The sequence below is a fragment of the Phoca vitulina genome, unplaced genomic scaffold (assembly GCF_004348235.1).
Source record: "Phoca vitulina isolate PV1807 unplaced genomic scaffold, GSC_HSeal_1.0 scaffold119, whole genome shotgun sequence".
NCBI lineage: Eukaryota > Metazoa > Chordata > Mammalia > Carnivora > Phocidae > Phoca > Phoca vitulina.
In genome coordinates, this window is record NW_022589822.1 from 710,003 (window position 1) to 725,100 (window position 15,098).

A 15,098-nucleotide genomic window follows, 5' to 3' on the forward strand; every position below is an offset into this window, starting at 1 on the left:
ACTCAACTCAGTCAATATGAAATGGCCATAATGAAACATCTGTTCATGTGACAGCAAAGAATTTCTTATAAACATGAGAACCAAGAAACTAAGAACCAGAGCATTCGAACTGCTTTGTTGGAAGCTGACAAATATTCAACTATTTATAATGACAATAAATAAATTTACGATGACAAAGCCAAAATCATTTCATATGAAGTATAAAGTTCAAGATTACTGTTTCTGGAAAAGAGTGATTTTATGAATAATATTCATCATTAATATAAATTCTGACAATATAAATAATGTACTAAAGGACAGAGCATACTTGATAGTTTAGGCAAAATTCATTCCTACAATGTTAAATAGTAATTTTCTTTTTGTTTGAATTGACACATAGTCAAACCTCTTGACATAAACATAAAACTCAAACAGAAACACTCTAAATAGAGAATGGCAAGACTAGCCATTGATTGGGCTGCTTAACTTCTCTTAACTTCTCTGAGCTTCTCTGAGCTTGGCTCATCCATAAAAAATAATAACCCCAGGGCAGGGCGCCTGGATGGCTCAGTCAGTTAAGCATCCAACTCTTGATTTCAGCTCAGGTCATGATCTCGGGGTGGTGAGATTGAGCCCCGCATCAGGCTCTGTGCTCAGCACAGAGTCTGCTTGAGATTCTCTCTCCCTCTCCCTCTGTCCCTCCCCCACATGCTCTCTTTCTCTCTAAAATAAATAAATAAATCTTTAAAAAATAATAATCATCCTCACAGACCTGTTGTCAGGGTTAGAGCATATTTATGTAAAACACCTAATAAGTAGGCACCATACAATAGATGATAAATGGCAGCACTTGTTACTATTATTAGCCATCAAAATATATACAGAACCTGGCCCCTAATCATGACCTCCACTCCTCATAGTCAAACCCCCATCAACTCTTGCCTAGATTACTGCAGTACCTTCCTAACTGGTTTCACAAATGTCATGGATTCCACACTCCCTCCTTCCCCGTGCACCCACCCCCACCCCCTGACTAGTCTACTATCAACACAGTAGCCAGAGAGATCCCATTAAAACATAAAGTCACCCTCTAGTGGCTTCCCAAGTCAGTCAAATCAAAGGCCTCATGAGATCCGGCACCTGGTTATCTTTCAGACCTCATTATAGAATGATCAAATGAGTTATTGTCCAAACCAGGACACTTCCAAGAAGGAAAGGTGCTAACTAAAGAGGAGACTGGAATAATGGGGTAAAACTGGGACTGACAGAGGCAAACTGGGACATATGGTCATGGTCTTCCTCATTCTGCTGTAGCCACACTGACTTCCTTGATGTCCCCTGAACATGCCACACTCACCTCAGGGTCTTTGCACTGGCTATTTCGTCTGCCTGGAACGCTCTTCCCCCAAGAAATCCAAGACTTGCTCCCTCACTTTCTTCAGGTCCTGACTCAATGACCCTTCTCATTGAAACCTTCCCTGGCCACCCTATTAAAATTGCAAAAAGATTTTTCTCTATTCTGTGTGCATACGCACACACACATGCACACACACACACAAACACACACACACACACACACACACAAATACCTTTGTGTTTTTATCTTCTATGAAACAGGAAAAAATAAGTCCTACAAAGCCTTGATCCATCATCTGGTACATGGCTTGCGTGCGAACATCTGCAAATAAACAAAAATAAAAATCTCACAAACAGGGCACCTGGGTGGCTCAGTTGGTTAAGCGACTGCCTTCGGCTCAGGTCATGATCCTGGAGTCCCGGGATCGAGACCCGCATCGGGCTCCCTGCTCAGCGGGGAGTCTGCTTCTCCTTCTGACCCTCCTCCCTCTCATGCTCTCTGTATCTCATTCTCTCTCTCAAATAAATAAATAAAATCTTTAAAAAAAAAAAAAAAAAAAAAAAAAATCTCACAAACATGAAGATTTAAAGATCATAGCAGCATACAGTCCTCCCAGGGTTCAGATTCTACAGGCAGAACAGGGACAATATGACTGGCAAAGCATAAACATTTTACTAGATGAGGGAAGAGTACCATGAGAAGTCTGCAATTAAGTAAGAAAAGCTAGATTAATAACTCTTCAGTTGGCCCCCCAAAACTTGATAATTTCTTCCACGGGACTCAGAGAGAAAGGAAGGCCCTGGAAGAAGACAAATAGCTTCCTCAAATAAGCCTTTTGGTGGACATCTTTTAGGGAAGTGAATACATGAGACTTGACAATAAAGAATGGAAATGTAGAACTATTATGGAGGAAATTCTTATAGAGACTGCAACAGAATTAAAACCAACATTCCAGGGAGTAGAAACAAAATCTCACTATATGGTTATGCAATTTTAGAAAAGGAAATCATAAACAGGCACCAAAGAACAATATTTGAAAGGATTAGTTAAAAGATTACCCCAAACTAAATAGAGGCTAAATTTAAAAATCTGAGGTCTTCAGACCATTGTTTATGAAGGATATAAAAGATCAGGTATTACAACAAAACACTGAAGGGTGTGGTTCGGTCCAGGGACTTATGCCCAGTTACTTTGGCAATATGTTCTTAAACATTGGGACTTCTCCCCCGCGTCTTCCTAAGTAGACTAAAAACTTTTTCATAAAATTTGTTGATAATGATTCTAAGGAGTATTGACTTGTAACTTCTAGAACAGAATGCTTGTTTGGGAAAATGTAATTTGATACAGTGATTGGTTGTTAAGCTTAATTGAAGTTGCAGCCTGTATCTGTCATGGGAGGTTGATTTAACCCAACTTTGGTGGTAATTACCTAATATATCACTGTTCGTTGCAGTGTGAACCACCTCACTCCATAAGAAAGAACTGAGCAGATCTTAAAATTATGAACATAGCTACAGGCACATTTCTCCTTCTCATATATACTTAAAAGGACAATAAAGTGTATATAAGAGTAACTTAAAAACCATGCCAAGTCTCCTGAGATTTATTAAATAATCTATACTATTTAAATCACTTCCCTTTTTCTTTTGCAAACTATGTATAAAATTTCAGTAAGTTAATGGTGTGGGTATGACATAACTTCAACTATCTCTTTCTCCACCAAACCTACACTTCGTCCTCCATTTCCTATGTTCATAAATAGCATTCCCACTTAACCAGTCAAACTGAGATGCAATAGAATTCTTAGGTCCCTGATTCATACAAATCTCAGTTCAAATACTGACTCCAGTTATGAGCCATCTCTGGTTTCAGACAAGGTATTTCAACTCTCAGCCTCAGCTTAGTTTCTATCCTTAAGAGCCAAGCACTCCTCATTAATTGGGAAGTGTTTTTAAGGAGTAGAATCATTATAGTATCAAATGCTACATAAGATGGAGACATAAAATGTTTACTAGATTTTCTCTCTGGTTTTTGTTTTGTTTGTTTTTTGGAGAGAGAGCACGCGTGTGAGTGAGGGAGGGGCCGAGGGGTAGGGAGAGAGACAATCTCAAGCTGACTCCGCACTGAGCATGGAGCTGACACGGGGCTCAATCCCAGGACTCTGAGATCATGACCTGAGCTAAAACCAAGAGTCAGACGCTTTACTGATTGAGCCATCCGGGCACCCCTAATGTTTACTAGATTTTCAACATGGATGTCACTGATGACTTTCAGTGGACTGGAAGGCAGACTAGAGCAGGGTGAAGAGTGTGAATGAAAAGTGAGAAATGTCTTTGACCTGAAGGAGAAGTGGGATTGGCAAGTATTTTTGTTGTTTTCTTAAACATGAGGTAAAGCTCCATGAAGGCAGAGGTCTTTTTTTCTCATTCACTGCTTTATCCCCAGCACCTTGAGGGCTGGACACATAGTAGACACTCAAATTTATTTGTTGAAGGAACAAATAAATGATGGGAAAAACCCAGTGCAGTGGAAAGGGATAGAGATGTTGGAGAGAGAAGCACAATGAAGAGTGTAAAGTTCTTCAAGTCATGGGAGGCAAATATTGAGAGCCAGAGTGGAAGGATGGGTATTAGCTAGGAGGACGGAAAAGGAGATGAGCCTAATGATAAGTGAGTAAAGAGAAATGGAGAAAATTCCTTTCTAATGACTTCCATTTCCTTTATTAAAGTAGGAAGCAGGGGCACCTAGATGGCTCAGTCCCTTAAGTGTCTGCCTTTGGTTCAGGTCATGATCCCATGGTCCTGGGATCAAGTCCTGCACCGGGCTCCTTGCTCCTCCACAGGCTCCCTGCCGCTCCCCCTGCTTGTGCTCTCACTCTTCCTCTCTCTCTGTCAAATAAATAAAATCTTTAAAAAAATAAATAAAGTAGGAAGCAGTGTTATCCACTGAACGTGAAGGAGGAAGTGAGGAGTTCAGAGGTTTGGGAATGACAAAAAAGCTAAGGAACTGGTCCACATCGAAACTAAAAGGACATGATACTAGACGCCATGCATGATCTGAGAATGAATTCTGGACTGGAAAGGAAAAATTGCTACAAAGGACAGAATTGGGAGAACTGGCAAAATTTGAATAAGTTCTGTAGATTACATAAAAGGATGATATCAGGGCGCCTGGGTGGCTCAGTTGGTTAAGCGACTGCCTTCAGCTCAGGTCATGATCCTGGAGTCCTGGGATCGAGTCCCACATCGGGCTCCCTGCTCAGCAGGGGGTCTGCTTCTCCCTCTGCCCTCTTCCCTCTCGTGCTCTCTGTCTCTCATTCTCTCTCTCTCAAATAAATAAATAAAATCTTTAAAATAAAAAAAAAAAAGGATGATATCAATGTCAATTTTCCTGATTTTGATAATTGCACTGTGGTTATGGAAGTAAGTATCCTTGTTCTTGAGAAATAGACAATTTAGTATTTAGGGATAAAGGAGCATCATGTCTACAACTTACTCTCAAATTGTATGTGTATAGAGAAAATGATAAAGCAAATGTGGCAAAAGGTTAACAGTTATTGAATGTGGTTCTTTATACTGTTCTTGCGATTTTTCTGTAAGTCTGAAATTCTTTAATAATCAAGTTTTAAAGTGTTAGCAGGTGTGTTTGACCCACATCACCCTTGCCTTTGTTCACATACTTTCTCTATACCCCTGCTCCTTCACTGCAAAACCCAATCCAAAGCCAAAAGACTCACATTATACTCTTGAAGGAATAAGATTCTGAAAGTGGGTTATCAAGTTCTACTCCAAACCAGTTTCCATTTTATTCCCTATACGTAAAACTTTGTCCTTTGTGTATTTTATTGTTATGGTGGGGAACATAATTTAACATTGTTAGAGTTTCATTATTTACTGTGCCTTTTATTACAGAATGGCCTATCTCGTCTCACCCTTTTCCTAATGATGTAACTGTGACTTTTATTTTCTCCATATAGCTTATCCTGGCCTGTTATTTTTTTTAGGTTAAAGCTTGTCTTTCTTCTTTTTTTTTTTTTTTTAAAGTCTTTAAGTTTAAAGCTTGTCTTTTCTTTTTTTAATTTAAATTCATTTAACATATAATGTATCATTTGTTTCAGGGGTACAGGTCCGTGATTCATCAGTCTTACATAACACCCAGCACTCACCACAACACATACCCTCCCCAATGTCCATCACCCAGCCACCCCATCTCCCTACCCCCATCCCCTCCAGCAATCCTCAGTTTGTTTCCTAAGATTAAGAGTCTCTTATGGTTTGTCTCCCTCTCTATAAAGCTTGTCTTTAATGACATTTTATTCTTGTATTTATTTCTTAGTCCTAAGGCTTTTATTTTTACATTTGCTGTTTCAACTCGCTGGTGCAAATGTTCTTTATTTCTTCCTTATTGTTGTTACTCTATTTCCCCTTTAGTACTTTAACTGTTTTTCTTCCTCACAAAATCGTAAGGTCCAAACCAGCAGAAACTGTGACTACATTGTTGCATCCAGGTATCTTATAAATTTGTTGAATAATCATTTTTCACTCCTTCTCACTTGTCATTCCTATTAAGCATAATTACTGTACATACTTTAAATCATTACTCATTTTTTCCCCAAGACTTGCTAAGAGGGCACCTGTTTCACTCAATTCTTAAACAGCCATTTGGAGATGAGCTATGTATCTTTGTATCTACAAAATTCCTTAGGCTCTGGAAATCCACAACAATCTTGTCATTGTGAACACCCACTTAGTTGGGAGATGATTTTTTTCTTTAGTTTTATCTATAGTTTTGAGATCTTAGTATTTTTGTTAATCCTTCCAGTGTTGTCTGCCCTTCAGCTTTAGATAATCATGCTCTCTCCATGTCGAGTTATACAGATAAATGCTTTGGTATCTATCTTTGCTATTGTGCTAAGCATGGGACAGAATGCCTCATACATGATTTCACATACTGTTCTGATAACACGTTCCCCTTTTCTGTCAGTGAGGAAACCATGGCACAGAAAAGTTAAAAGATCTTCTCAACCAATAAGTGGCTGAAATGAGATTCTAGCAGACCTGTTCCCTGATAGAATCCAAAGCTGCTATTCCCAACTCCCCTGCTATAATAACTCTCTGAACTTTCTATTGCCTTTATTCCATTTTGTTATTTATTCCTTTTCCTTACCCAGTTACGTATTATTATTTTTTCAAGGTAAGATCTCAATGCTCTAGTCTCTAAATTTATTTTGTGTTAAATTATTTTCATTTGCCTCCTTAATCTTATTTCATTATTTAGAGTCGGTTTTTTGTTCAGTTACATTCTGCAGTGACTTTGTTTTCCTAACAGCTCTAGGTTCTTGTTGAGCAGCTTGGATCTTTTGCCCCTGAGAGGAAAATTCAATCATTCTCTGAATTCGGAACACTTTTTGGGTGTTCCACTTCAGAGACTGATAAAGTTTTATTCCTAAGTTCTTAGAGTTTCTTTTTTTGCCAGAAAATTCTCCATTCTACTCATTACCATAGTGACAATAACGTTCAGGAATACATACACTCCAGCCTTCCTTTCATGAGTGCTTGGTACTTACTTCTCTCTGGCTATGCTACAACCATGGGAGAAATTTGAGGCAAATCTGATTTTAGTGTTGATGGTGGCAGGGAAAAAAATAGCTATTATTTTTGAGTAAAAGATAAAAATCAAACACTGAATTTATTCAGTGATATAAAGGTTTTACAGGAATACATTATAGCTATAAAAACAACCCTTATTAGGAAATTAGCAAGCTAACAAATTTGAATAAGGTCAGTAACTTAAATAATATTATTTCAATGTTAATTTCTCAATTTTCATAAATACACTGTGATTATGTAAGAGAATATCGTCGCGTTTAGGAAATCCATACCGAACACTATTCAGGAGTTAAGGTGAATACTGGCTGTGACTTATTCTCAAATACTTCAGAAAAAACATGGACACACACACACACACACACACACACACACACACACACACGTAGATAGCATGGAAGAAAATGTGGCAAATCTGGGGGAAGAGTATCAGGAATTCTTTGTACTGTTTTATCAACTTTAAGTCTGAAACAGGTTTAAAAACACCTTATTTTTATTGCAAGTTCCAGCTTTAACCTTTTTTCTTTTCCAATTGAAATATATTTTTTGTTAATACAAGCTATCTTAGGCATGTCACTCTTACGTTAACAGCAGGTCAGGTAAATTTCTGTCAGCAAGAAATAGAGCAAGTCTATTATCTCCCTTACTTTATATCAGTACTTAACTGGGACTATGCACCAGAATTCTTTGAGGAGTCTTTTCATAATATACCCACCTAGGACCTACTCCCAGAGGTTTTTATAGCAGGTCCAGGCTGGGAAAGATGAGTTTAAGACAGGTACATTTTATAAAAGCTCTCCCAGGTGATTCTGAGAAGTATCCCCGCCCACCCATTACTCTAGATACAGAGGACCACTCAGCTATTATTATAGTCTGAGACTGCACTGCTATTGATTTTTTGGCATTCATACCGTGGTGTAGATGAATATAGAACTTACGATCATCTCAAGCCCCTATGACTAGAAAGAGAACACCACAGTGGAAAGAGCACTTAACCGATGTAAGCCTCAGTTTACTCCTCAGTACACTGCGGGGAGGATCTCTAACTCACAGGTTACCATGAGGATAAGAGGAGAAAACATTCATAAATCATTAGCAAATGGTTATATGCAGCTTGGATCTTTTGTCCCTGAGAGGAAATGTTAGTTCCTTGGAGGAACTAACATTCCTCCAAGAATGTTAGTTCACTTTCCCCAAGCAAAGTTATTCTACTTCTTTCAAGAGTCAGGTACAAACAACAACAACAACAACAAAATGACCATGATTCAGGAAAAGCAATAAAGATGAAAAGAGAGAAAACAATTTTGTTACATTATACTGATTAGTGGGGTGAGGAAGTAGGTTGAGAGCCTCAACAGCTGGATGGAATATGTGTTAAACCTCAATTTTGTAAATTTCACCCCTCACACCTTTAAGTCTTCCGAATGGGAGTGTACTGGACAGTGGTATTCAGCAGTCAGCAATTTTCAGTTACAATTTAATTTTTTTTATATCAGCCAATTGTCAGGCTTTAGTTAGTAATGGTATCCTGAATACAGTCAAAATGGAGTGCTAAAATTTTATCTCTATTAAAAATAGTATGACATAAATCATTACTCTTAAAACACAGCAAAATAAAAATAAGGGCACCTGTTTAAGGATAATTAAAGTATGATTTAAAATAACCATCGTTCATATAACGGAGAAAGATGATACTGATTTCTAAAAACAACAAACATGGGGCGCCTAGGTAGCTCAGGCAGTTAAGCGTCTGCCTTCAGCTCAGGTCATGATCTCCAGGTTCTGGAATTGAGCCCCGCATCGGGCTCCCTGCTCAGCCAGGAGTCTGCTTCTCCCTCTCCCTCTGCCCCTCCCCACTGCTTGTTCTCTCTCTCTCTCTCAAATAAATAAATAAAATCTTTAAAAAACATATAAATAAAAACAACAAATATTGCAAGCCTATAATACTTACCAACATGTGAAGGCCAAACAGTTATATGAGGATGGGAATGATACCAGCCCACAACTCTCATGGGGCGACCTGTTAGTTCAGCCAACCTGTGTGTCTGTCAAGGTGTTTTCAACTTGTGGGAACAAAATTTGTGATGCTAGTAAGGGCTCAGAAAGCATCCTGAGGTTTAAAATAAACCTATTATAATTTAATGTCACCAAAAGAATGAAATAAGGTTAATCCCCAGAATTTCCCAGACCTCCCATTTAAAGCCAAAGGTATTTCTTTTTAAAAATAGAATCAATTTGGGGCACCTGGCTGGTTCAGTCAGTAGAGCATACAACTCTTGATCTCAGGGTTGTGAGTTCGAGCCCCAGGCTGAGTGTAGAGATTACTTTAAAAATTAATTAATTAATTAAAATATAAAAATAGAATCCATCTGGCTTCCATTATCATATATAGTTATATTCTCTTAATCCAATTTAGCTAATGTTTGATCACTTAAATACTTAACACTGTGCTATCTGAAAAGAAGCTTATCTAAATCTTTGGAACTCACATTATTAACTTGAGTAATCTTCTAGCCTCTCTCTAGCTCCATCCTACCCCGTTTTGAGAAAGAAACACAAGATTTAAAAATTTGTTTGATTTCTCTCTGGCAGCCTGCCAGCGTCAACAACAGCAACTGGGATGGTTTCAGAGACCCCCCACTTTGGTCTCCCCAGGTGTCTAGAAATATACCACCAAAGAATATTTTCCTCCTTTGTTCTAGAAACAAAAATTTCCCATAACTCTATCTGAGGCTCTAAGTTGAGATAAGAATTCAACTTAAGGATAAGAAGCGGTCCCCCTTCTGTTGCTGCTCATTGGGACTTCTGCTGGTATCTTATAAAATGCTGATTTGTTTTCCTGCAAATTACTTACATTAGAACACAATAATCCTTTCTATACAGCAAATCCTGAGAAAGAATACTTTTTAAATAATTTTTTAAATGCCAAAACTGACTTAACTTCTCTAAACCCATTTCTTCAGCTTGCAGGCTGGGGAAATTCCGCTTCCAACAGCAGTGAAGAGTAAATGAGGGAACCCATGCAAGATGTTTAGTAAATGTTTAACAGATAGTCATTGTAATGTCCAAGTGCAATAACATGCAACAGTGTTTCCAGCCATCCCCCCATCTTGGGAATGGACTAGTTTCAGTTCGAAGTTACAATATATAATCACAACAATAAACATCTTTTATACAATTATATTCCAGGAGACGGAGAACAGATTAGAGGTTGCCAGGGGTTGGAGCGGGAGCTTGAGGGAGTGGAATAACATAAGTTAGACCTTCATGGTGATGGAATAATTTTGCAATCTTGACTACTGTGGTGGTTACATATATTTGCCCATGTGACAAAATGGCAACAGAATGACACACATTGTATCAGTGTCAGTTTTCTGGTTTCCATATTGCATCGTCAATTATTTAAGATGTAGCATTTGGGGAAAACTGGGTCAAGGGTACAAGGACCTTTCTATACTGTTTTTGTAACTTCCCATGAATCTATTTCAAAATAGAGTTTTTAAAAAAGATGGAAAAGGTACATGCCATAAGAGACTGATACATGTGATTATATAAAAATGCAAAAACAATTTGATTGGAGAAATACACACACACCATGAATAAGCTAAGAAAATTCATTATCCTTATCACAAAGGGCTAATTTCCTTAACACAGAGTGCCTATAAATTATTAAGAAGGTTTCCAAAGCAATAGAAAGATAGGCAAAGGAAATAACCAGATAATTTTGAGAAAAATAAATGATTCTTAAAAATTAAAAGCTGATCACATTTACTCATAATTAGAAAAATGCTAATTAAAATTGCAAGAAATAAGATACAATTTTTTGCCAATCAGATTGGCATCAATCAATAGCTTTGATATACCCTGGCCTCGTAGCACAAAAACAAAAAACTGTGATAACCCACAGTGTTTATGAAGGCGTAGGGAAACAGGCACTTTTGCATACTGCCAGAGTAAACTGGTTAAACAGCTACAGCTACAAGGACACATAACCTTTGCTCCAGCAGTTGCACCTCTAGGACTAGATTGTACAGATACATGCACACATTTGTGAAGTGCGAGTAATGTACAAGGTTACACTGCAGCACAGTAAAAGATTACAAACAACCTAAACATCCGCATGAGGACAGAATAGTCATCAAGGGCTATATTCTGCAGTCAACAGAATGAGGTACCTCTATGTACTGATGTGAACAATAGTCCAGATACACTGTTAAGCAAAGTCATAAGCTATCATATATTAGTTTTTTTTAAATAGAAAATATCTGCGTATGTTTCTGTATGCTCAGAATTCACCTGTAAGGATACATGAAAACCTGATAATCCTGGTTATGTCCAGGGACAGACCATGAGGGAACTGGGGCATAGAGGTTGGAGAGAAAATACTTACTTTGTACATATTTTTGTACCTTTTAAAGTTTGTACTATGCATGTGAACCGCCTATTTTTAAAAGTTACTTTTTAATTGACAACAAGATAAACTTAATCAAAAAAACCAATGAATTACTAAAAGCCACTGATGCAAATTTAACCTGCTATAGCTGAGGTATGGAAGTCCCGATCATAGGAAGCAAATGTCCCATTTGATCCTTTTTTGGTTATATTTAACATGGAATATTGCCTTCAGTTTTCAGCAATGCATTTTTTTTTTTTTTTTTGAGAGGCAGCCTCCAAAGAGAATCTCTCCAAAGGACAGAGACCAAGATCATCAAGGCCCTAGAAATGAAATCATATTAGGAAAACTTGGAGGGGGGCAGAGGACTGGAGAGGGTAGTGCAGGAATGAAAGGAAGGAGGAGGGAACTCCCCCATAGAGTTCATTGTCACAGGATTTGACCCTGGGATCTTTTGGCATTTAAGAGCAGGAATGTTAAAAATTTCTAATTTTTCCAATAAAAGCCACTCAAAAGGAAAAATGGAAAGAAATTCTGATTAACCAAACAATTGGATCTGATGGGTAAACAGGAAAACTGGGAAAGAGTCACCAGGAAGAAAACCTGTGAAATCTCCTCAAGCAGGCTAAGGCAGCAAACAGAGAAGCCTGGCCCGGAAGTCCCAGAGCACATAAAAGCTTCTTATTGACCAGTAAGGATATCTCTGCCTCTGTTGAGGCCGCAGACAGCTGCTCTGGAGAAATTTCCACTCGATCCTTCCTCTTATCAGAACGTCGCAAGATGATGACAGAATGAATGTGAACAATTCTGACGGTGTCAACCTAGAGGAAAATCCATAGAAATGTTTACTTCTATCTCTCTCCAATAACATGTGTATTGTATTATATTATCAGGTTAAAAATTGCATTTAGAAAACTGACATTTTTCTCATGAGTAACAGAATATGTCAAATAAAAGGCATCCAAGCTCAATATATGCATTTCAAAACAAAAACATAAATGCTAATATTTGGATGAAGGAAGAGCTTTTTGAATGATCAACTAATAATCATTTGATTTACAACTATGTGCAAGATACTCTCACAGAAAAGGATACAAGTCAGAGTATGACAATCCAAGGCTAACAATCAGAGACTGACAATCCACGTGTTCAAAATGCCATCAGTTTGGTTAAGCAGCAAGTATCATACATGAAACTATAATGAAATAATGTAGTAAATCAATGCTACAAGAGCTTAGAGGAAAGGAGTCACTTAGATTAGAAAAAAATCTTCATTGGCCAACAAGTGTACTATTTCCTGGCTGCTCTGAGAGTATGTGAGTGTGCGTGTGTGTGTGTGTGTGTGTGTGTACACAGAATTTCTAGAGATGCCAAATGGATGTGAGTAAGATGTTTGGGAGGCATGTTGGCCAACTGGTTTAAGTACAGAACTTGAGATGGAATGGCAGACAGTAAGACTAAGATCAGAATAAAAATGTATGGGACCTCAGACACCAAGATCTGCAGGATGAACTGGAAGGAAGGACATTGTTTCAGGTAGCCTGGATGTGACGTAATGATAAAACACTGGGCTAAGTGGATGGCAGAGATGGAAAAAACAGATTTGAGACTCATTAAGAATCCACAAGAGTTGGTTGCTAATGGCCCATGGGTGACAGAGGAAAGGAAGTTGTCAAGGACAACCTCTAAAATTTCAGGTTGAAACTCAGTTGGAACACAGGAGGCAGATCTAAGTTTAAAAAGGATCAGGAAGGAAGGAAAATGAGCTGACCTAGGATGAGAAGATGTTAATAGAGTCAAGGAATAGTGTAGGGAGAGGGAGCAGAGGTCCAGGCCTGAATTAAGGGGGGTACCCATGTTTAGGATGAGGTAGGCTAAGAGGAGCCAAAAAGGAAAACAGAGGAGTGAAAATCAGAGGAATGAAATGGTTCAAGAATTTCATGGGAAAAGATGGGTGTGGCACTGGCAGATGTGAAATCACAGAGGAGATTCTTGGAAGTAAGCAGCCATTAGGCACATGTGGTTGCCTTTTGTGCCTTTTTCCACCAAGTGAACTCTTTCACAGCTTGAAATTCCCTGCTCATCCTGTAAAGAATTAGTCATTCTCCCTTCCCATACAACTGTTTTTATAATACACACATATCTCACTACGGTTTTTATCATGTTGACATAATTTTCTCCTCTACTAGAACATAAGCTTCTGAAAGGAAGGGAACATGTTTTAGTTATATTTTTATCCCCAGCAACGGTACAGTGTCTGGCAGGCACAGAGTACACAATAAAGAAAATCAAAAGCAGAGATAGAAAGACCCTTGACCTCTCAAGGAGCAACAAGACAAAAAGCTGAGTTTTCAACAGAAACAATGAAAGCCTAAAGAGGATGGAGTGACATATTAGAGTGCATCAAGACCAGATCTACCAACCAAGAATTCTATATTCAAAGAATATATCCTGCAAAAATGAAGGCAAGATAAAGACATTTTCAGATGCAAAAAATTGAGAGAATTCATTATCAGCACAGAAGTACTGAAGAGACCTCTTCAGGCAGACGGAAAATCCCAGATACAAAGAAAGAAATGAAAAACACTGTAAAAGGTAAAATATGTGAGTAAATACAAATGAGTACTAACTGTACAAAATAGTAATAACACTGCCACAGGGGGGCTTAAAATATCTATAGAATTAAAATATGTGACAACACTAATCTAAAAGGTGGGAGGGTATAAATGAAATTAAAGTGTTCTAAGGTTCTAGCATTATCAGGGAAATGGTAAAAATAGTAACCTGTATTATACTAAAAAATCAAGAATGCATACCAAAATATGTAGGATAACCACTAAAAGGAGAGTAAAAAAAAAAAAATGTTATAACAAGGAGGCTCAAAGTGGGATAATAAAGCATATCTGATTAATTTGAAAGAAGGCAAGAAAAAAGAGAAATAGCAAATAAGTGAGTCAAATAGAAAGCAAAAAGATAAAGCCATAACCCATATATATATATATATATATATATATATATATATCAATAATTACATTAAATAGAATTGGACTAAATACTCCAATTAAAAAGATTATCAGACTGGATTTTTTAAAAACTATATGCTGCTAATAAGAAACACACTTTAAGTATCAGTACACAAAAAGACCAAAAATAAAAGGATGGAAAAGGATATGCCATGCCAACATCTACCAAAAAGATAAGATCACTGAACTCATGAAGTTTAATATCTATTTGGCCATACAAATTAATACAGAATTCCAGATGAGGGCATGGACTCTTGAAAAATAAAATTACATCATTAAGACTGGCAATGTATTTTAGTATGAGTTGATGCCCAGGGTGACTCTTTTCTCTCTCTATTGTGAGATAAGATTTCAGTGCCTAGAAGAAGGAGGAAACGAAGTTCAGGGTAGGATGGCAAGAACAGCCCAGACATAGATGAAAAACAAAATAAGGCAAACATAAATAAAGGCCACAAAGGACTGACAGATGTCCCTGAAAGCCACTGGTAGCTGACGGGCTTGAGAAAGCCTGTTATAGTCATAGTCACATAAGATATTCCAGCTTAGCTAGATTGGCCCCTACGCCTTTTCAGTCTTGGAATTCAAGTACTAAAACCCAGTTGCTTTTGCTCCTCTGTCTTGGTATAGAGCAAGGGCTAGCAAAATATGGCCTGCCCAGCCTCCCTTGGGCAAAATCTGGCCACGTTCATATTTACCATCAGGCCCTTTATAGAAATCTGTGCCCCCTGGCATGCCTCTCC

At 37.9% G+C, this 15,098-nt stretch overlaps 1 protein-coding gene across 4 annotated transcripts in view; it reads right to left on the reverse strand.

Moving 5' to 3' along the window:
- BRCC3 (BRCA1/BRCA2-containing complex subunit 3) overlaps window positions 1–15,098 on the reverse strand; it is a 54,119-nt gene that overhangs the window by 34,126 nt on the left and 4,895 nt on the right. For 3 of the 4 annotated variants that reach the window (XM_032398737.1, XM_032398734.1, XM_032398735.1), the window contains exons 4-6: window positions 12,037–12,156; window positions 8,894–8,981; window positions 1,569–1,657 (exon numbers count right to left, since the gene is read on the reverse strand). In XM_032398737.1, coding sequence (XP_032254628.1) covers window positions 1,569–1,657; window positions 8,894–8,981; window positions 12,037–12,156 — 297 coding nt within the window. The remainder of the gene's footprint in view (window positions 1–1,568; window positions 1,658–8,893; window positions 8,982–12,036; window positions 12,157–15,098) is intronic. The other variant, XM_032398736.1, reaches the window with a different exon arrangement.